Consider the following 23,482-nt stretch of genomic DNA (forward strand, 5'->3'; position numbering starts at 1 on the left):
GCAATATGCTATGGCCGTGTGGAAGGGAACTACCAATCACAGTTCTGTTGTTGGAATTTAATCATGAGCATCAGGGTTGCAGAATCTGAAAAATAAGAGATTTTGTTTGCTTCTTACTGGCAAAAATAATAATTTCTTCAAGTATGTCTCTTCAGGACCATACGTATGACAGGCTTTGTTCCTATGGCTTATTTAAAGCAAGAATGATAAATCATTAGGATTTCTTTTGCTTTTTGATACCTCCTTTTCCCCCAATGATTGAGCCTCATGACTCTTTACCTAAAATTGGTGCTTGCCTAAGATTGGACAATTATGAGAAGCATCATGTTGCATTCTTGTTTGTGGACCTTCACGATGGACATGGAAACTCAACTTGCTAGTAGTTTCAACAGAAGTGAGAAGTTAAAACAAATTCATCCTGCTGTAGAGTTGAGAAGTAATCAATGGAGTCAAAATTTCCAGAAGAAAATGAGACTACTGGGAAGTAACTCATATATCACAGGAATCAGGAATTGTTTTATGAAAAACAGAAATACCAAGAGAAATCTGTTAGTTTTCCCTGCTACTCTATGGACATCATGAAAGCAAGGGACATGAAAATCTAGGAAAGAAACCTAACACTTTATCGGTAGCATCCCCCAGGTTAGCCTCTTTTTTCGTATTTGAAGAGAGGTCTTTGATTTGAACATGACTCAAAACTATGATCTATCTGTGTCCTCTTCTTCTTGGTCAGAGAAAAAACTTGGACAGTATCCATTTGTAGCTCAAAATATGTTACTTTGTGCCATTGGTGCAAAGCTAGAGCCCAAAGAGATTTTCTGACCAAAGTTAGAAGTAAATCAGACATTGTTCGCATTTCATCATACCACTGGCAGCATTAACAATAGAAAAAAGAACAAAAATAGAAATAATTTTAAGAGCTATAACCATAACCACTAATGTTGCTGCAATATGGCAATAAGAAAATAGAAGAGCAAAAATTAAAATAAATATCGTTACTCGTTGAACTACTCCAATTATATTCACATAGAAGAGACCTTTACCTAACCAAATATATTACAACACCACCTCCTACCTGGTTCTCAGGACCCCAAATGAATGGCAAATACTACAGTTGCAGAAAGAAGGGTTTGTTGAAATATATAAATAAGCTCATATCACAAATTTTGTATTTGGTGACTCCCCATTACCCGCGATGTTCTTCTGTTGGCCCAAACACCATGAGTCCTCCCTGTTGCTCGAAAAGGCAATATCGGCTGATGAGGATTTGCTGGACACATTAGCATACTCCAACCCAGAAGCATTTTCTTGGGATTTCTTGATGCAAGAGTAAGGTATAGCATTTGTCACCCTGTAAGGAAAAGGAAGGAGGAGTTCAACAAGAATGGCTCAAGAACTTACACAAAATTGAAATTGAAAATGGGAAATGTGAATGAGCTTCCCTGACCAAATAAATGAAAGGAAAATTAGGTTTAAATAAATATACAATGCCATCAAATAAATCCATTGCATTTCTGAAACTGGACATTTCCTAGTCAATGTATATTCAGACAGGAAAAGGCACAAACCACAAACACAAACTAATGCAAGCTCTCAAATGTCTTGAAACAAGCAGTAAAATTATAGTAGCTTATTGGAGATGTTTGATATAACTCCTCAAATATAATCAAGTACCAAAAGCAAGTAAATACCCTCCAAAACACTTGTTTTGTATGTATACCCTTCTTTTTTCTTATGTTTTACATATATTCTCATACCATCTAACGTCGTTAAAAAATTAGCGCTTTAAAATTGAAAAAATGAAAATACCCTTAACGATTAAACATGTAAAAGAAATATTTATAAGGGTATACATGCAAATAGCAATTTTGGAGGGTATTCGTGCAATTTCACATACTTAGGAGGGTATACACGCAAAAAAAATCTTAAATTTTTTACATAAATACCCTCCTAAATATTGGAATTTGTATAAATACCCTACCAAACTGATATTTACATGCATGCCCTCACCAAACAAAATTTTTGTATAAATACTTTGGACATAGTGATTCAGCTAACGTGATTTGCCAAAATCATATTTATTTAAATTAAAAATTAATTCAAATTATGATATTATCTTTTTACTCCTAAAGTTGATAACAGATTAATGGGTCTTGCTGAAATCAAAACCATTCCATCGAGAAATTTTTTGATCTCTCTCGATTTTTCTCTTTCACTCCTCTGTCCGAAATCAAAACCATTCCATCAACTCCCTTCTCCACCATTGGCAATTCTTCTTCCTCATCCATTCGTCGGAGTTCTCGCCACCAGAATCTAAGTCCCTCTCATTGCCACCGAAGTTCTCCTTTTATTGTATCCTTTTTTACATGAAGATGGTTAGTCCTACCTTTAGCCTTATGAATTATTTAAAGAAAAATATTGCAAGAGATATGCAATATTTATCTTTTAGTGTATGATATTTGTAATGTTTATCTTTTAGAGCTGAAAGATTTCTCGTGTGTAGGCAGGTGGCTGGTTTAAAATTACTGTGATAAGATGGAGGTCCCATACACTATATCTTTTTTCTTCCAGAAAATTGAAGCTCCAAAAAAAGTAGCTTAAGGTACACAGCATAAGGGGTGGCCTTTTACCACATGGCCGCAGAGGTTTTAATAAGTCTGAAGGGTTCTAAAGTCCTTCAATGATTTTGCATGGGAATGATTGATGTTGTTCTTCCATCCATGAGCACAGCAGTAGCAAAGAAGCTTGATCATTGCAATCTATCGTGTGCCTTTAAGAGATTCTAATCCTTTTTATATTCTAATATATGCCTCATATATGCATCTATAACAATAAATATTACAAGCTATATTTCGCTAAAATAAGATATAGTAGTTGTTATAAATGAAGAAGAATAAAGTAGAATAATTCCAGGTTTAGTGAAAGAACTTTCATAGATCTTTTTGTTATCAAATTATCGAATCAATCTTTTTCTTGAGAAATATTTTTACAAAAAATATTGAGGAGCAAGCACTAGACTAAAATCCTGGTGTTAAAACAAGTTGAAATAGACAAAAAATAAAATTAATTTTTTTTTGCATGTAAATCCTCCTCAATATGTGAAATTGCATAAATATTCTTCCAAAGTTGCTATTTGTATGTATACTCTTATAAATATTTCTTTTTACATGTCTACCCATTAAGAGTATTTTAGTTATTTTCAATTTTAAACTGCTAATTTCTTAATGACGTTAGATGGTGTGGGCACATACAAAAGAAAAAAGAAAAAAAAAGGTATACATGCAAAACAAGTGCTCTATAAAGGGTGTACAAGCAAATATCAATTTTGGAAGGATATTTATGCAATTTTTAATATTTAGGAGGATATGTACACAAAAAACCCTACTTGAAATTTGCATGAAAGTTTTACCTTTCCTTTCGCTTCTCCAAGAACCGGGCCAATGATGCTCTCCGAGCCTGAGGTACAGCTGCAAACACAAATCACCCATTTATTGAGAAGCAGCTCCTGGTACTAGGAAAACACTACTTTTGATTAGCCAATATGATTAATAAAGAGCAATGAGAATCTATGCCCAGGAGAGCAAGAAGTTTGAATATGGTGAATTTGGTGCAAAAATGGAATACAAGGATCTGCTTCTGCATATCCTATCGAATCTTTGATCTTGCATACTCTGAAGCATGGTCATGGATAAGACACAATATGGATACACCAATGCAACAAATTCAGAGAAAAATAGGATATAGATGAAGTGCGCATGCAGCAAGAAACCATATACGACCATCATAAGACAAACAATTGTAACTTTTAAGTTCATTAGAAATTCTACAGTTCTAACTTTTCCTCATTCTCTTTTATAGGCTCTCTCTCTTTCTTGAAGCACATACAGTAATGAATGGCAGAGGGGGTTTTATTTACATTGACACTATTGATCCAGGTATCTAGTCAAACCAAATCTAATTGGCCCTTCCCATAACATTCCAATCCCCCATAGCATGTCAGATATATTTGACAAGCATCCGGACCCATATCCTTGTATCCATTATCATTTTTGGTAAAAAAATAAATTGATGTTTATAGAAGGAATTTAGCATGTATCGGGTTTTATGAGAGGTATACCGGTTTTCAATACATAAAATCTACAGGCATGACTACTATAGTCAATTATCCGTGCTTAAAAATAGATAAAATTCACTCTGATGATTGTGCACGCCCCAAATCACTATGAAGGAATCAAAATTGCAACTAATGCAGCTCTAAGCAATAAATACCTCTTGGCGCGACAGTTGCAACAGAACTAGAGCCTAGTGCAGCAGTTAGAGTTTTTGAAGGCTCATTCTGGCTTGTGGGAGCCAAGGAACCAACAGTCTTAACCACAGCAGTATCATCATTGATGGTAGAACCACCACCACAGTTAGGTACTGTTTGAGAAGTAACTGATAATGGGCTGGAAAGGCCTGAGCAAGGTGAAGCCACGTGGCTCGAGGTAGGGGTCAGGTTCTGATTTGTGCTTAGAACATCAGATCCTGCCAGTTTTGTTGGGGCTGGAGCAAGTGGTTCACATCGTGGCTTCACAGCATTTGAAGTCGCATTAGATCCCTTACTTGCTAGTAACATAACTGCTTGAGCCTACAAAACGTAGTACTTTGTAAACAACTAGCCTCACAGACATTAAATCTTCAATTTTACTTTTTTATAAAAATCATCAATTTCACAATGTAATGCATTACCTTGTCCAATGGGACATCATCAAATACATTCACAGCACCTGCATAAAATATTGTTAACTGTGCAAATTTGGAAGCTGTCTTGGTCACACTCCTACAAAATTCCATTTCGGATTTTTGTCAACAATTGAAGAACTTTCTAATAAAAAGCACAGAATTTACCAAAATGTTACCTTGGAGCAAGTGCTCCGACCACAGAATCCCCAACAGGGGCACTGGCTGCAAGCCCTCCTCCAAATGGCTGCTGCTTTAAAGAGGTGACAGCAAGATTTGATGCACCTTGGACCTTCAAGAAAGGACTGCTCCTGGTAACTGGTAAGGAGTGATGAGAGACATGTGGCAACATTCTAGGCTCGTTCAATTGGTGAGCACAAGCACCAAAGGAACCCGAATGTTGAGGTTGGGACACTTGCATGCTGTATTGGTGGACGCCTTGTCCATCAAGACCGAAGGGTTTCTGTCAGCCCAAATCACAAAAGTTTTTAGTTGGATATCTTGATCAAAACAAATAGTGTGATACGATGGTTCCATGATCAGTTTGACAATTAAGCAGACCTGTAGTGCTAATGCAGGGAAGGATCTGTGATTGGCCTTGAAGGCATCGACAGTAGATATTGGCTGAAATCCTGAAGAGAACTGATCAAATGCAATCTTCTTTGGCCTCTCTTCATGTTGTTTGAAGGATACAAACTGCTGCGTAGCAGTGGTCGCGTTCAAGAAAGGCCACTGCAGGGCAGAACCTCCAACGTAGACTGCAAATTCCACATAGTAGGTATGTAAGGAGCATGGAAATGAGATTTAATGCATCCATCAATATTTTAATCTAGAAAAATGAGAAAATTTATACACTCAAGTTGTAAACAACTGTATCCGCAATTATTTGATGTAAAGCTTCTACCAAGGCTAGTCTATATAATCTTCACAATCTGAGTCTCAGGTTTCCACTGCTAACTAAAATCTATCGAATTAAATGCACCAAAAGACATCAAATAGATCCCAATGGACCAAGTATGGCATGATTGCGTTCAATCGCAAGAAATGATGCTAATCCAACTCTAGAAAAGGTAGAAATAAAAATTACTTTATGATCAAAAGAAGGTTCTCAAAAGTTGCAGCAAATATTAGTCAGCTAACCATGTTTCTTCGCTCGCAAAATGAACACAATCCAAATCCACGTTAAATATTGCAGAGGAATAGCAAGCCCACTTCAAAGCATAGCTATTTATGGAAAGAAATTTTACATACCCATCAACACCACTTTTCTTACTGTTCCTTACTAATCAAGAATAATTAATCTGGGGTATTTTGGCAACACTCGCAAAAATCCAGCTCTCCAAATATGTGCAGACTCACAAAAACATTAGTGCAATCAAGACAATAAGTCCTAATTCTGTGATTCCAATAATAACTTCTAAAGAAGCATTCCAAAAACCAAATCCGAAGCAAAAGGCTACACAACTCCAATAACGAAAAAGTGACCAGAAAATAATTAAAACACAAATCTTTAATCAAAACCTACCGGAAACTTGCACCAAAAACTTCACAAAGACCCATCTTTCTTGGAGGGGAACAAACAGGAGCTTGGACACGAAGAATCCCCCAGACAATTAAATCAAGACGACAATTTTTCATATATTTACAGGAAAAATCCAAAGTTGAAGACATAAATAAATCGGACCTGGGTCCTGGCGGCTCCCCCTGCCGTCCTCCTTCGGCGGCGGCCCGGAATCTTTGGCATTTATTCCCAGAAAGTCCCTCTCCATCGCAGATCTAATTGGCACAAGGCCTAATTCTCTTCCCGAAAAACCCCTAGCCCTGGATGAAGCTCTTCCCAGAATACACCTATACCTCACGAGCGTCCAATCCCAGCCCTCTCTCTCTCTCTCTTCTGTGTTCTGCTCTGCCCTACGCTTTCTTTTCTTCCTCCCGGCTGGACAGAAACTAAAGCCACTAATTTTTTTTTCTTTTGCTTTTCGGCTTTCCCAAAATACGCCACTTACTTGGCCGCTAAATTTATAAGTCCCACGAGCACGAGATCTGAGACGCCACCTGCCTATTAACGGGGCCGTCCGGTCATGAAGACCGTCTGGTCCGGTCACCATCCACGTGCTCGGCCCGCGAGATTCCCCAACCCGCCCGATCAGTGGAGCTCCGCGCGACACGCGTCCTCGCCGTGGGGCCTGAAGCCGACGGCGAGGACTCGGGGGGCGGGTCCTGATCGGCTACGATCAAGCGTTCCCCTCGGCGATTATCTGGCAAATAAAAGGACCGCCCCGTGTGGTATCCCGCGGAGGAAGGATGTTATAGTGCTACGCCATCGAGATAACCTGACAGCCGTCCGATGGGGCTCGCGTGTTCGACTACGGAGCAGTGATTTTTATCAGTCTATCATGGTGAGTTTGATTAAATGGATCACGAGTTGATGCCTTTTATGGTACGAAATTGGTTGATGCCGACCTTCTGCAATGTCTGCCATTAAAAAACGTGGTGAGGTGCTAAACTTTTTAGTCGCTGTCGAGGCTCTCCTCCACTTGGTCTTGATTTTTTATGGGAGGAGACTTTCGGCTGGTTGCATTTTTCACCACAGAAAATTCTCGTAGTCTCTTTTCCATGATATGTCATCATCACCGTAGCTTGCTTGAAGGTCACTCTTCTTTAAAGAAATGCAATTCTTTCCTGCAAACTTGTTGCGCTTTTTTATTATTATTATTATTATTTTTATTTTTATTTTGCTTAAGACGGATGCTTCGTATAGTACCGATACGAATACATCCAATAAAGTCAAAATACAACAACTCGCGAAGTACCAATGGCAACTTCTCTCCTCCGACCAAAGGGCGTACCCTGAGTGGTGGGCCGCATAGGCAGCTACCCAATCGGCCGCCCCATTGGCCTCCCTAAATACATGCTTGGCCTGAATGGCCCTCCATCTCTCATCATCATCTCTATGTCGCGGATCAAGGGTTGGTATATGCTCTCATCCCTCGACCCCCTCTGAATCCACCCGATGACTATGGCCGAGTCACCCTTCAGAATGATCGAGCTGGCCTGCAGCACCATCCGCGCATGTCGAAGATCCGCCCAGGCAGTTCGCAGCTTTGCTCCCAGAACCGATATGTCAAACAACTGGCACCAACCTGCTGCCACTATCCGGGAGTACAAGCCCCGTATGACAAATTCTGCATCGCTCCGCGTACCGCCATCCAGCACCGACCCGTCGAAGTTGATCTTGAGGAAGCTCGGGGGTGGGAGCAACTTGATGCATGTTTTTGCAGGGCCACAAAGAGGACTATTTTTTTCCGATAAATAAATAAATTATTAATTGAAATGAATATAAAATATTATGTATGTATGTATGTATGTGTGTACACTACATATTTATTCTTTTATGAGGTAAAATAATTTATGGCATTACTTTTTTTTCCAAAAAAGATCCACAGGTTATCGGCTATGCACTTGCTAATGCTTGTCTTATAAGCAACACCGAACACCGTGCCAAAGGCTTTTGGGCTCTTTTAAAAAATATAAAACTTAAAAAGATCCATGATGGCAATCGTTTGAAAATTTTAAAAAAAATCCTACAAGAAAAAAATGAGGTGAAAATAAAGCTCTACAATCCTCCTCTATTTTAAGTTATGAATTGACATATTAACCAACCCTTATTCTAAACTAGTCAAATAGAAGTATTTATATTGTTATTCTTCTGGATTATAGAATAGTGGAGGAGAAATTGATTTGGCAAACGGCATTATTGAGAATCGATAAAAAGAAACTTTAAGTGCTGACTTCTTTTGTCAAGTATTTTATGCCAGGAAATAATCTGATTGGTTAGGTTGTGAGTAAAGCCATCTCATATCTAGTTTTAGCATCGATCAAATTGGAAGATATCGAGACTCGAACTGTAAACTTCTCAAATCAAAAGGAAATTGATTGAGAGATAACACATGGTGACCTATCAAATACTAAAAGGATGCAAGCCATATTGCGAAGATATAGAAAAAGACCAATAATGAAGATATAGTTAACTTAGTATGTCTTCTCGACTTCTAACCTAATACACTTAATGATGGCATGGCTCGCATTTCGATTAAATATAAGATAAGCCAATCGCAAGGCTATGTAACAGATGAGAGATCGAAGATTGCACTTTTAGATACTTTGAGGTTACCAGTATAGAAATCTCTAGACCTCTACATAAAATCTACTAAGGACAAGATTACAAAGGATTACCTCTTATCATAGTTGTACATGATATATAATGACATGTGATTTGTTTTAATCATTTAAGGTGTGAGCATGCGAGTGTCCCCATATCTGTAACTTGTCTATTTGACTTCCAATAACCTCCATACTTGAGTGATAACCACATATGTTAATTGTCATATCCTCTAATATTCTATTACCTTTATGGTACCTTATCTTTGGTTGGTAAAGTTGGACTATAATGTCACGTAACCTTTAACGCCTATCTTCACTTTACTAAGCATAGAATGAAGAATAATATTATAAACAATTATGTTGCATGTCATATATTTTACTGCATAAATCATGCAATAAGATCAAAAGAAAAAAAATTGGGAAAGCGCCAACTTATTCGATATTCTCATTAATAATTGAGGGCTAAGAGAACTTTTTTGTCCTCCACATGCTTAGTGAACTTTTTGTCTTACTCCCAACCAATTAGAGTTAGATCCATAGTCACAGGTATCTGTTCCCTTTAACTAAGGTACATGTATGAACTCATTTTGAGGTGTTTTGTAACTTTAGATAGGGTTTTTGTTGTTTGGGTTTGGGGGTGGAGAGATTCAAAAAAAAATTGTTAATAAAAGTCATGGATTGACCCTTCGTCTTCAAAAGAAAAATGTTACTTTCATTTTTCATATAACTCAGTTTCAAGATTCACTCTAGATATTGTACAAGGCATATCGATCAAGTTTACCATATTGCATTCATCTCAAAAATACTTTATATGACATTATTAAAAAAAATAATACTTGGTGCGACAAGAATAGCTAGCATAATTTATTTATTTATTTATTTATTTGTTCAGCTGAGCAACAGAACCAATCTACTTCTTTTGCCTTAAACAATTTGAATCACAATGATTTGTTTTCTTTCATTAATTAGTGATTATTTCCACAAGGTTGCAGACGAGATTCAGATGCTTATTGATTTCTTAAGACACCTCTGGTCTTTTTTTATTGAGTCCTTCCCATGTACATGTGCATGAAAATGTACATAAGTTTCCTGTCCTTCCAATCTTGAGGCTTATAAAAACTAATATTCCAACAAGGAAGCTGTCACCTCGTGCATGACGAGCAAAAGCTTGAAGTTCACAAGCAACGGCTAGCCACAGCTTTGGAATTTTATTATCCCTTCAACCCCATGCCGTGCGCCATTATTTATTTTAATTGCCATAAGCGAATATTCTTGAAAGCTTCGTTCCGGCTCGTGGTCCACTCCTCGGCAATTCCTCGGCGAGATCTACCGACATAATGATGGATTAATGCATGGGCCGCCGAAAAGAACGAGGACAGTGACGGGAGACCGGATCGTCAAATCGGCCATGTGGCCATGCCTTTTAAATGGCAAAAAAATTTGTCGCAGTTCGAACGCACCCAAAAGGAATGATGGCCCAAAGCTATCCACTTGAGGGGCAAGGATCGGCTGCAACAGGAGTTGCACAGTCTTATATTACGATTCAGACACCTGTCAAGTTCAAGCTACAAGCCGGCCACCCGAGGGTGGTCATAAATGCGCTACGAACTATGGCCGCTCATCCTTGTTAAAGCACACATCTTGATGCGTCGCTATAAAACCAAGCGGCTATAGTTGGTGGCATCATAATATGGTGACACAGTATAAAATATATAATTTTTAATTTTAAAACAAAATTTGTAATTAAGATAAATTAAATAAATGAACAAAAGAAATCATAAGATACCATGCACAGATTATGCAAAGAAATGAGACTCAGGGTCAGGCTCAATCCTTAGACGAAGTTGCACGAATAGGTAGTTTTCACCAACATTGAAGCCTCCAAGCTTAAAAACTCTTAACTATAAATGCATTGAGGCTTCCAAAAAATTCTTAGCTATAAATGCATGAAAGTCTTCAAATATTTTTTAAATACATTTATTATTATTATTAGTGAGTTCTTCTTAGACTTTCAAATTTATTGAGCTGCTCCTTAATATTATTATGATGCAATTCTTAGATAAAAACAGACATGAAAGTGGCAAGAATATATATGATAGAGCCAAAAAAAAAGCCAGCAATTTAAATCATACGTTGCATTATTATTGACTTATCGACAAAAGTTTGTGAACAATTTAGATGATATTCTATCAACTCGACTCAACAACACTGATTCCATAAATTATCCGATCAAGAATAGCGTCAACTAGCAGCGCTCCTGTATAACCCTGTTTCCAAAACGCGTTTCCGGAGTAAAGCAGCGTCTCCTATATAACCTGTTGACACGTGGCGTTTTAGTGGCTCCCAGAATTGAGATTCTGGTTCGTTTCTCTCCTATGTCATCCTCGCTATTCCCGTTTCCAAGGAGTTTCTGTCCGATGTTATCCTCGTGTTTCTCGTTATCCCACTATGTTTTGGTGGCTCTCAGAATTGAGATACCCGTTCGTTTCTCTTCTCTCCTATGTTATGCTCGCTATTCCCGTTTCCAATGAGTTTCTTCCAATGTTATCCTCGTTATTCTCTCTCTCCCACGCGCGCACACAATTAGGTGGTCTCCATCAGCAAACCACGTAAAGAAACGAAAGCCATCTATTATTACTATTATATTATTATTATTTAAATTTATGTAATTTTGGAGTAAGCAAACGAAAGCCAAAGCCGTCCCTTTCTTTGCCACGTCCGCAATTATCCTCCAAATAAAGTGTAATAAAATAATCCCTTGGGTTGCCGACTTGCCGTCCCACAAGGCACCATAGCAATGGCGTTTTTATTTCCTTTAAAACCGCCAGAGCAAAACCACGTCCCGCGTGGTGAGCGGTAACCGGACCCGTCGCGCGCGTGTGCGCTGAAGGGCCCGGGCACGTGATGGATGCCGCCAAAACAAGGAGAAATTTTATCTTACACTCGGTCTACAGCTGAGCTGTAGACCGGGTCAATAGGATCGCACCATCTCATTACTATATGGACCACGTCCGGTGAACCGGTTCAAATCCCAGGGCACAAGGTAGATACCAGGTACTCCGCATTTGATCCTGAATTTTTTTAAATACAGGAGGGTAATGTGGCAGGTGACTATTGGTCTCGTCCATTTAATAATTAGACCTAGGCCATATTAGTTGGAGACCACAGTTCACAAGAAGAATTGGGCGGAAATTCAAAATTTACACTCCCAATCTCACTCCTCCTTAGCCACCTCTCTGCCTCCAGGCTTGTCTTTGGATGCTCGCCCACTTGATTAATATTAAATTATAGCATCACAAATGTATTATTAATATATTAATATTTATTTTCATGTTGAGATTATTATCAAAATATAGAAATTTTGATATATATTATCTATATTAAACCTAGACTAGACCGGCTAGTTGGATCGAAAATAGATAACTTGGAGCTAGCTCCGGTCCAACTATTCAATTGAAAGCAAATAATCTATTGAAATCTATCGGACCCAATTGTATTTCACTTCATCTAGTAAGTCTCACCGACCCGAATGGACCAAGTTAATCAAAGTGGCTACCCAGTGTTTATAAGCAATCATATATTGCATCAGTATTTCCATTTTTTTCATATAGATCACTGATTGAACTGGTTGATCTAACTGTTGGACCTATGCTCAATCCTTTAGCTAGATCAATGTTCAATTGGATTCTTATTACTATAATAAAGACATACTTGTGTTTATCATTTACAACTTACTATTGTGGAAATCGTTATCACCATCATGACACTAATCGCATGCATGCATCCCTTTAGGGGACAAATGTTAGGCACCTAAAATAAATAGATAGCTGATTTGGACTTGTCAACCTCTCTCCGTGCGCATCACATGGGAAACTAACTATAACAATGTCCTCCTAGTTTTCAATGCAATGGGTGCTGCAGTAAAGTTAGGCAAATATTTGATCCATGCAGCAAAGATCCAAGAAGCTGCTACATGATTGGCTAACTCTTGGCCATAACAAGTTATCCTGAAAGTAACCTAGCCATGATCTTGATCCCTTCTTCCCCTCATCCTTCTCTCCGACATTTTTGGTGTCACCAATTATAATAGATCTTTTTGCGTGAATATTATTCTAAAAATTTAAATTTATATAAATACCCTCTTAAAACTTATATATATTTTTGTACTCTTATAAAACGCTATTTTTACACAAATACTTTTAATATAACGGTTCTTCTAATATCGTTAACAAAAATCATATTTATTTTAATTAAAAATAAAATAAAATTTTGAAATTATTTTTTTATTTTTCATCGCGACTGTCTTATAAATATTTCTTTTTGCACGTCTAATGATTAAGTATATTTTAGTCATTTTAATTTAAAACTAAGCATAATAGTAAAAAAAATATTTATACAAATTTTGATATTTATGAAAATATTTATTAAAAGAACTTATTATAATAATAATAGCAGACACCACGTCAGCAAGAAAGCAACGCCACATGGACAAGTGGGTGTCGTGATAGCATTTATCCAAGTCCTGCCCAATCGCTGAAGCTCTTGTGGAATCGGAAGGAGAAATCCCGTGCAGGCCGTATGGCCGAATAGTTTACTCGCATTTCAATCATGTGAGGGGACACGGAATTTTACGGAAGGGAACGTAGCTTAGCATCTAGATTTATTTTGTGGCCTTCTTCGCTCAGGTTTTTGGCCTTTATTCCCTTTTCTCGTCGCAGCGAGGCGGCAGACGCGGAGGGCATGTGCGACGAGCGATGGACGAGGGATTTTCTGAAAGAAGGGGAGCAGGGCTTGAAAAGGTCACATCATGGCAGGCGTCGGCGTCTTGGTTCGGAGCACGTTTTATAGGGAGCAGGATAGAGATGCCGTTTATGATTTCTTGCCTTTATTGAATTTTAATTAAAATTAATAATTTTTTAACATTCTAATTTTGATGTCATTTCAAAACAAGATCGGCTATTTTTTTTGTAATTATGCCACCGTTCTTGGGTCCTAGCATATTATTATTTATCATGAGCGGCATGGAAGGACATTTTCTATGCGAGGCGGATGTTAGATCCAGATCACATCTTTTTCAAAAGAGGATTCGGTCATGATGATCGAGTGGATTCGGAGTCGAAAACATGATGTAGAGGAGAGGCCGCTGCTCAACGACGCCCGCAGATTGCTAAAAAAGAATGTCGTATGTCTTTTAGCAAGTCATGCATATGGAGGCCAACGGTCCTACAGATTAGGTTCTGTGTCCTCATGTAGTCTTCTATTTTCTGATCTGGTTGGCCGGATTCACACCCGTCGAATGTAAGCCGCTGTTATTAAAAAAATACTAATTAATATTTAATTATTAAATAATTTAAAAATACCTCAACTTGCTGCAACTAATGTTTCTCGAAATTATGATAATCAATAAGGATATGAGAAAATCCACCATAGTACAATAACGTGATTATTAAAAGATATTCTTAAAACATTTATAGGCCCGTGAGTTTGCATCATATCTTAACCCATAGTGATGACATTAGAAGTTTAGTGAAGTAGGCTCGAGTACTAAAACATGAGGGACAGTTCGAGCGTCAAGATCGGTCTTGGTAGGTGGAGTATAGAGATTGCTGGCCATAGTTACAAATTCACCTTGGAGCTTAGCCCGGACATAAGAACATCAAGTGGTCAGGAATATCGGCAAGGGGTAAGACACTTAGAAGAACATAGTTGACTATCACCTACTTAGAATATAATTCAAATAAATGGTTGTGAGCTTGGGGCAAATCATGGCATAATTGCATCAAATAGTTGGTGGGTAGTTTTGAAAATTAGAATGTGAGGAGCGGGGATAATGATGAGAGAGCAGTAACTATCGAAAAGTGGACGGAATGGTAGTGTTTTTTTTTTTTGCACGAATACTTTTCTAAAAATTTAAATTTGCGTGAATATTTTTTTAAAATTTATATTTATTTCTATATCCTCATAAAATGTTGTTTTTGCATAAATATTTCTAATATAACGGTTCTTCTAGCACCATTAATAAAAAATCATATTTATTTTAAGTAAAAACAAAATAAAATTTTAAAATTACTTTTTTTTCCTCTATTGCGATCGTCTTATAAATATTTGTGTTTGCACATCTACCATTAAGGATATTTTAGTTATTTTAATTTAAAACTGTTAATTTTTTAACAGCATTAAATGGCGTGGGTAAATATAAAAAATAAGGATAAAAAAAGACAGAATAGCAAAACAAATGTTTTACGAGAGTATACATGCAAATATCAATTTTGGAAGGATATCCATACAAAATTCGATATTTATGAGGGTATTCATGCAAAAAAAAACTCTTTTATTATTGTATTTTATATTTTGTACCTCTTTTACTTTCAATGAATATTATTTTTTATTTTCTTTAGATTAGCTCAGTTCCTTAGTTACCACTCTTTGAGCGGGTAGCATCTTAGTAGTGAAAGTTTTTGAAAGGTTTAAAAAAATAGAACTCGCTATTCTTTCTCTATCCTTTCTGGCTCGAACCGATATCACGCCCATGTATTAGTTTGGGCGGTATCTTGGTCCAACCCCTCTCGCATCTAAAAATGCAACAAACAACATGTCACTAATCTCAAGTTATATTTCTCCACATCTATTGTCATTAATGCAATCATAGAGTACTAGCTAGCATACCCTCTTTGGCCCATCAGAATGAGCATCACTTTCTATGACATTCTAGTCCATAGTGGAAGGTGGGACTAGAAGCTGAATAATAATAAAAGAGGCTTCATCCTTGGTAATGGAAGTAGATTGATACACCAAGGTGCAAGGGATAGATTGAGCATTAAGATCCAATTTAACAAGACAAATGCAGAGGCTGCTTATTGATGTCAGAGCAGTAGGCTTGCTTACACCACATCCTGATCAAAAGAACAGGCTTAAAGACAAGCTAAGATGATACCCTGTGACTAGGCTTGAGAAAGGCCAAATGGTAGCTAAGGGAGAAACCAGGAAAAGACACAAGTTTCTAGACCCATTGGACAACCACATGGAATAACCTACAGTTGGCCCATTGATGATTAAAGAGCACTGGTAGGGATAGGCCGAGTCCTGTAGATAATCTGTGACAAAATATTGGCCGATTGCGAGCATGGTCTACTTACCTAAGAGGCTAGGTGCTAAATTAAAGATCGATCTTTATCAAAAAGTAATACAGTCACAGTTTACTTCATCAGACTCTATTTTTAAAAGAAGCATGTTGAGGAGTTTATCTATTAGAATTTATTTTTCACTAATTCAAGTATATTATTTTTCTTTTCCAAGTAGGATAAAATGTCCTCAATTCTTTTAAGAAAACAAATACCTTTTACAGAAACAATGGATTGCATTATAGGTTCGCAAAGGAAGAAGATAGAATGACTTTAGTTCACCAGTGAAATAAAACTTGTCATATTTATCCACATAGTGAAGTATGGCAAACAAATCCAAAGAAAACTTCATTTGAGGTCATCATTTGAATTCTTTATATATATATATATGATTTTTTTTTATGAGTATTCTTCTAAAAATGTAAATTTACGTGAATACCTTCTTAAAACTTATATTTATTTCTAAACCCTCATAAAACATTATTTTTACATAAATGTCCCTAATATAACGATTTTTCTAACACTGTTAATAAAAACCATATTTATTTTAATTAAAAATAAAATAAAATTTTGAAATTATTTTTTCATCCTCCATCGCGATCGTCTTATAAGTGTTTGTATTAGCACATCTACCCATTAAAGGTATTTTAGTTATTTTAATTTAAAACTATTTATTTTTTAATGGCATTAGATGACATAGGTACATATGCAAAAATAAGAATAAAAAAAGACAGAATAGCAAAATAAGTGTTTGACGAGGGTATACATGCAAATATCAATTTGGAAGGGTATCCACGCAAAATTCAATATTTAGAAGAGTATTTATGCAAAAAACTCTCTCTCTCTCTCTATATATATATATATATATATATATATATATATATATATATATATATATATATATATATATATATATATATATATATATATATATATATATTCTCTGGGTAGAAGGAGGCTCTAAGGCCATTATTAGGATAGTTGCATCGATTCGATATCATCCCTGCACTTTTGATCCAGAACGCAGGAAATGCTTCCCTTCATCAGTATGTATCAACTGAGCTTCAGATGCCATTCCAGCCAACCAGTCTACGGCACTACAACTCTTTTTTTTTAGGGCTCGTTTGGTTCGCAGGAAGCATTTTCCTTCCTAGGAACATGATTCCTGGGAAACAAATTCCTAGGAAGAGAATGCCTAGGAAAGTACTTTTGGCATGTTTGGTTGACCATGGAAAAGTGACAAATTTCCAAGGTGCTTATATTTGGTTGGCCATCCACTTTCCTAGGAAAGTTATATATAATTCCTATTATGCCCTTAATAAAAATTAGATTTTTAATGCCTCTTTAATGCTTCTTTAATGCTGAAGGGACTTTTTGGGAAAAAGTAAAAATGGAGTGATTCCCGCCTCATGGGAAAGTTACTTTCCCATGTTTCTCATGGGAAAGACTTTCCCATGAAATATGGGAATCACATTCCCATGGGAATACAACTTTCCCTTCTCTCTCCTTTGAAAACTCCAACCAAACAAGAGGCATATCATTACTTTCCCGTTGACCACACTTTCCCCCTTTTTTTTCCCGCGAACCAAACGAGCCCTTAGTAATATAACTGAAGAGCGGTCTGAGAAAGTCCAACGATATAAAGATATATTTGCTGTTCTATTTGTCAATGGAAGCACCCTGTAAGCTAATTCTTATCACTGGTTTAAGGTATTCAGGAGGTTAGAAAAACCAGTGTACCTATCTTTAAGCTAACAATTAGAAGCTAAAAAGAGCTCAATTTCCAAGGTGGGCTCCTTCAAAGCAGAGCTAACAAATTACAGCATAACCACAAGATGATGTACAATAGGAAAGCTGGCATATAGTATAATGTGGTATAAAAATAAGCCTTTTTTGAGGAAAATATAAAACTAAGACATTTATTTTTTTAAAAAAAACATGTTTAAACGAAACCAAATCAGGAGAAAAAAAATAAGCTGATGAACCATGTTCTGTTTATGGTCATAAAAGAGATTTTCGGTACCGTTGTTCTAATACATAGGATGTATCCATCAAACGATTCCATTTGGGCTATCAGCTTGCCTCAGTAAATGCAAGTGATGGTATCATTCTCTCAGAGCTTGTTATGTGTCATAAACTGCCATCCTGACTTTGTAAACTAAAGACTATCATTGATTCTAGCAACACATGCTAAAATTCCATGCATCCATGTAACATAGGCGCACGACATGGACATCAAATTTCCTGGTGTCCAGAAGAATCTGACATGGGAACTTCTAAAAAGCTGGATCAGGAGAGAGCACTGTATCTTATAGACTTACGTGTTGATATTTATTGATGTAATGAGCGAGACGTATTGCTCCTTGGTCTAAAGAATTGACAAAACATTTGATAATGTTATGTTAGACTTCGAGAATTTTTCATGCACAAGTGCCAATCATAGACAAGAAATAACAGCAACAGAAATTGTATGAAGTATAGGTGTGCAATGAAGCTTCATCAAGTGCCAATGCCCAACACATCAAGAAACCCAAAATTTGGATCATCTATCTAACATTAGCATGCTTTGTAACAATCCAGGACCTCATCCAAAATGACTAGTTCGAAGGTATTATTTGAGTTTTTTGGATTTGCATAAGTACTGATGTGAAACTAAACACACGCTCGCATGAGTCTTCACATACTCTTCTTGTTTAAGCTTTGGCATTCTTTCGTGCTGTAGTGTGCTTTGATACCATTTGTAGTAATACAGGACTTCATCCAAAATGACTAACTCGAAGATATTATTTGAGTTTTTTGGTTCTGCGTATAACCGATGTGGGACTAAACACACGTCCTCATAGGTCCTTACATGCTTCCTCTTTGAAAAAGATTTTAGATAAGGCACAACGTTTATCCATTTAAATAAGAGATGGGCGAAGCCAAGATGTGACATAACAGGTCAACCAATAGCCGATTGTATGTTGTCGCAGTTGAGCAATCTTACATCAAGCAATGAAGCCATTGGATCTTTAATTCAATGGATACACCCATTTGCAACCCAAACTTCGCATATTGACATCTTACAATTTTCACTAATTATTTATACGTTATTCCTCTAAAACTTTGTATCATTTATTAATTGTTTGAAATTTTCCTTTAAATCATTTCACCAGTATATTATCAATCAAAAATATTTTTAGAGCTGCTACAATCTCAAATTGTAAACAACCACTAAAATCTTTACTTAAAAAATATTTCAATTCCAAACACTAACTAAAATTTAGAATTTGTCCGTCAAAGCTTACATGAAGCATAAGCAAGAAATAATTTCTTGACCATAAAGATTTAGCAACATAGAGAAAGAACAAATGGAAAATCTTACAGCTTCTAACAAACTGGCCACCCATCCATCACAAGATGCTGCTCGAAGAACAACCTCTATCCTCAATCTGTAATAGTAAATAGCATATAAAGATGACCTTAAATTGGAAAACAAAAATTTTGAAATTTTTGATCTATTTACTAGAATTGATTCAAGGATGAAACATAAATCTTTTTACAGAGTGAGCAGAGATCAATAACAAATGGATGCCAGTAAGCCAAGTATTAATCAAAGAATTTATATATAATTCAACATTCACCCTATTAATAAAGATAGAGATAGGTCAAGAATACATGCTCATAATGAAACATACTTCCATTCAGTTGGGGCATAAAGACTCCCATAGGCACAAAAATTTCCCTTGACAAAGGCACACATGTAAAACAGGCTCTCCACTAAATAAGGTACATATATCTCCCATAATTTTGAGGTGTTGGTTTTTGGGTTTAGTTGGGCCGCCCATGCTGGGCTAGCCTGATCAAGATGTTTTAACCAACATGTTCCAAGTTTTAATTTAGAAAGGGAGTAGTTATAAGATAGAAGAAACTACCGGGTAGTTTCCCCTCTCATTCCCTCTCTTATCTGCATACAATTAACATTTAAAAAAGAACCAAGAGAAAATAAAGAGAGGAACAAGAGGGTTGTGTTCTAAGCAAGAAATTAACCTTCTTCCATCCTATCTTTGCAAAAGCATTTGAACGGTGATTGGTGTGTTCTTTCCATTGTGATTGAACATTTGGCCTGTGTATTTTCGTTGGAAGAGATTATTCACGTGATTCAACCTCTAGATCCTGTAAAATTATTTTCTTTTGGTATTCCTTCAGGTAATTCTTGAAACCTAAAATTCTTTTATATAGATATACATCATTTCTCAGATTAACATTGGTATCAGAGCCTAGAAAGGTTGAATTCATTTTTTTTTAATATAAATTTGAGGTGTTTCAGTTTGATTGAAATACTCCGTTTTTTTTTTCAAAAAAACCCATGGGATTCCGTTCAATTTATCTGTGGTTCTCTGAAAAACAAATACGGAGAATTATGCTGCCTTGCGCGCTGACGCCTGCGTCAAGGCGGCAAGGCCAGCGCATCCCGCGAGACCTAGGCGCATGTGTCCCGCGCGGCCTGCGTCCCGCTCCCGGCGTAGCCCGCAGGGCTAGGCCGTCCTCACGTGTCCTGGATGGGCCGTCCTCATGTGTCCTGCGCGCTCGCTGTGCTCACGAGCGCGCTGCCCCGCGCGTCAAGGCGGGCGCGTCAGGAGCGGCCCAGGCGAGCCAAAGCGTCCAGCGCGGCCCGCGGCTGCGCGCTGGGCCCTGCGCGCGCATGACGCGCAGCGCCCGCATGCACGCTGCGCGGTGCATCGCAACCGTACGCGATTTTGCGCCTCAGCGAGCACGAACGTGGGAAGTCCGCATGAAGCCCAGCACATCTACGTAGCCCACAGCTACAAGTTTCCAAAAATTTTCTTATGTGCATAAATATTATTGTTACATGTTATAATATTAGTATATCATTCAACACATTTTTTTTAACAAAAAAAATGATGATGTTTTTTTTTTGTGGTACTGCTTCAGTTAAAAAAAAAAAAAAGCAAGGAAGGGAAGTATGGACGAAGGATAGAATATTATTTTTGAAGAATTCAGAAATTATAAGATGAATTCCAAATATACCATGCAAATGCACATAGGAAAATTGGACATATTAATAAGATCTCTTAGATGTTATGGCATCTTAGTCCCTGTTCGGGAACAAATTACTACTTTGCTTAATTCCTTGACAGCTGAATGGAAAACTGTTGCACTCGCTCTTTGGGAGAAATATAGAAAGGGAGAAGTTAAAAGATTGTTCCAAATCTTAGGTTTTTGCGGACGCGAAAGAGATCCTAAGGATCCATGGCTAGGTAGAGTGGGACAAAAGATTGTTCTAGACCAGTTGGTTTTCGACATTGGGAATAGATTATCATAACAAGAGCATAGAAGACTAAGTAGAAATTATGCTTTGAAATAATGCTTTGTCTGATTATAGAGAATGTCACCGAAAATTTGCTTATTAATCATTTTATGTTAAATAGTCACTTATGAAAGTGTCTATATATGAATTTAATCTCTTATGTATGTGACAAAGTATGAACTTGATTTGCAAATTATAAATGGCATGGACTGTATCTTTCAATAAGCATTTTTTCCTTAGCTATTATAATAATATGCTTTGATATATGATTGAGTGGGAGTTCTTAGGTTGGTAGAATTTTTGAGAAAGTTCTCACCTAGAACTTAAATTGTTGGAGCAAATAGTTCTAAATCAATGATGATTCAACATTTGAACATGAAAGATGATTGGGAATATAGCGAACTTTCGATTCCGTGTCTTATGTTAGATTATCATCGGTTTAGTTCGTATTTTTTGCTAAAACTATATATATATATAGTCTTAGAGGGATTAGATATGCTTTAACTAATGTAACAAAATGCGTCTGGGGCACAACGAGACATTTTTATATTAATTATTATATTTTTCTTTTGGGTAGTAGCTACTATGTTTTTTCCCTAACAGGTGCATAGTATTGAGCTCTCAAGTGCAAGTGTACTCGTGGGTCACACGGTTCATTTGCTGAGTATGAATCGCATAGAATTTGGATGAAAGTTGAAAGTTTTTTTTGGTCTTGGCAAGCCCATCATGTGCGAGTGGGAGATGTTGGTTTTTGGGTTTAGTTGGGCCGCCCATGCTGGGCTAGCCTGATCAAGATCTTTTAATCAACATGTTCAAAGTTTGAATTTAGAAAGGGAGTAGTTATAAGATAGAAGAAACTACCGGATAGTTTTCCCTCTCATTCCCTCTCTTATCTGCATACAATTAACATTTAAAAGAGAACCAAGAGAAAATAAAGAGAGGAACAAGAGGGTTGTGTTCTAAGCAATAAATTAACTTTCTTCCATCCTATCTTTGCAAAAGCATTTGAACGGTGATTGGTGTGTTCTTTCCATTGTGATTGAACATTTGGCCTGAGTATTTTCGTTGGAAGAGATTATTCACGTGATTCAACTTCTAGATCCTGAAAAATTATTTTCTTTTGGTATTCCTTCAGGTAATTCTTGAAACTTGAAGTTCTTTTATATAGATATACATCATTTCTCAGATTAACATGAGGTATATAGATTATTGGCACCAAAGCTCAACAGCACATTCCTTATTGGTTAGGACAAGAGCCATATATAATTCTGATCTTAAAAGATGCAAATCACATATTTTTATCACCTCAAATCACATAGAAACTATAAGAATTTTGAGAAACATGGAAGAATTTGAAAAATGAAGTATGCACTAGAAGAATATAATCTAAGTGTCACACCAATGATATAACACAATAAAGCATAGTCAAAGAAATGGAGAAGAAAGGTATATCATGAGCATCTACATATAACAACCCCTACAAAGAGAGCCTTTCATAGTATATTTAACAGATAGTATACAACCATATCTAACTAGTATTAGTGACCTCTTAATGTAACCTATCATCAAAATAGCTTTTAAACAAGGCTTGCTAAGGTCCATAATCATCTATGTATAATTCTAAACTGCTAGGGCGTTCAATACACATACCAAATCCTAGTGGTCTTACCTCTTCAACTGAGGTTCTTCTATGGATTGAAACCTTGGACATGCCCAAAACCTTCTGGACAAAGTGAGAACTTGATGTTCCAAAGACAATTGCACCAACCTCCACTTTCAATACAAGCCCGTAGTAGCCAAGTGGGGTCACCCTCCCTCTGTAGATTAGTCTATCAACACCACTACACCTAACTTTTTTTTATCATTGTGCTCAACTAGCTCTTCAGTGAGTCTTTTCTCTCCGTATTCTTCATGAAGGAATGGACAAGACTAATTTGAGATTTTTAAGAAAAATAAAAAAAGGCTATATCATACCAAGTAACATTCTGTGGTTTATGCACAAATTGTTCATTCCTAGTTCAACAACTTCTATGAATTACAAAAGAATAATGGTCTATATTCTTCTTTCATGCCATTAATGCTTCTAATATTTATTGCTCCTTCCTTTCCCATAATGTGCTAGTTTTTTTTTCCTTGTTTTTTTTTTTGTGGTACACTAACGTCTGTA

General features: G+C 36.8%; 1 protein-coding gene across 1 annotated transcript; it reads right to left on the reverse strand.

The window, feature by feature from the left end:
* Positions 1-918: 918 nt before the first annotated feature.
* On the reverse strand, positions 919-6,711 carry LOC103717353 (protein TIFY 6b). Its single transcript, XM_008805693.4, has 7 exons — positions 6,404-6,711; positions 5,281-5,477; positions 4,899-5,182; positions 4,729-4,819; positions 4,270-4,627; positions 3,410-3,467; positions 919-1,351 (listed from the first exon to the last, which is right to left on the reverse strand). The coding sequence occupies exons 1-7, from the start codon at positions 6,486-6,488 to the stop codon at positions 1,153-1,155; spliced, it is 1,272 nt and encodes a 423-aa protein (XP_008803915.2). The 5' UTR covers positions 6,489-6,711; the 3' UTR covers positions 919-1,152.
* Positions 6,712-23,482: the final 16,771 nt, after the last annotated feature.

Source organism: Phoenix dactylifera, unplaced genomic scaffold (genome assembly GCF_009389715.1).
Source record: "Phoenix dactylifera cultivar Barhee BC4 unplaced genomic scaffold, palm_55x_up_171113_PBpolish2nd_filt_p 000261F, whole genome shotgun sequence".
Lineage (NCBI taxonomy): Eukaryota > Viridiplantae > Streptophyta > Magnoliopsida > Arecales > Arecaceae > Phoenix > Phoenix dactylifera.

What these genes read in the sequence shown, in the direction of transcription:
- LOC103717353 (XM_008805693.4), bottom strand. Translation starts at nt 6,488, where the DNA reads ATGGAGAGGGACTTTCTGGGAATAAATGCCAAAGATTCCGGGCCGCCG. An exon ending in TCCCTGCATTAGCACTACAG is followed by an intron (nt 5,183 to 5,280) that starts GTCTGCTTAATT and finishes TTGGGCTGACAG; the next exon opens with AAACCCTTCGGTCTTGATGG. An exon ending in GTCGGAGCACTTGCTCCAAG is followed by an intron (nt 4,820 to 4,898) that starts GTAACATTTTGG and finishes GGAATTTTGTAG; the next exon opens with GAGTGTGACCAAGACAGCTT.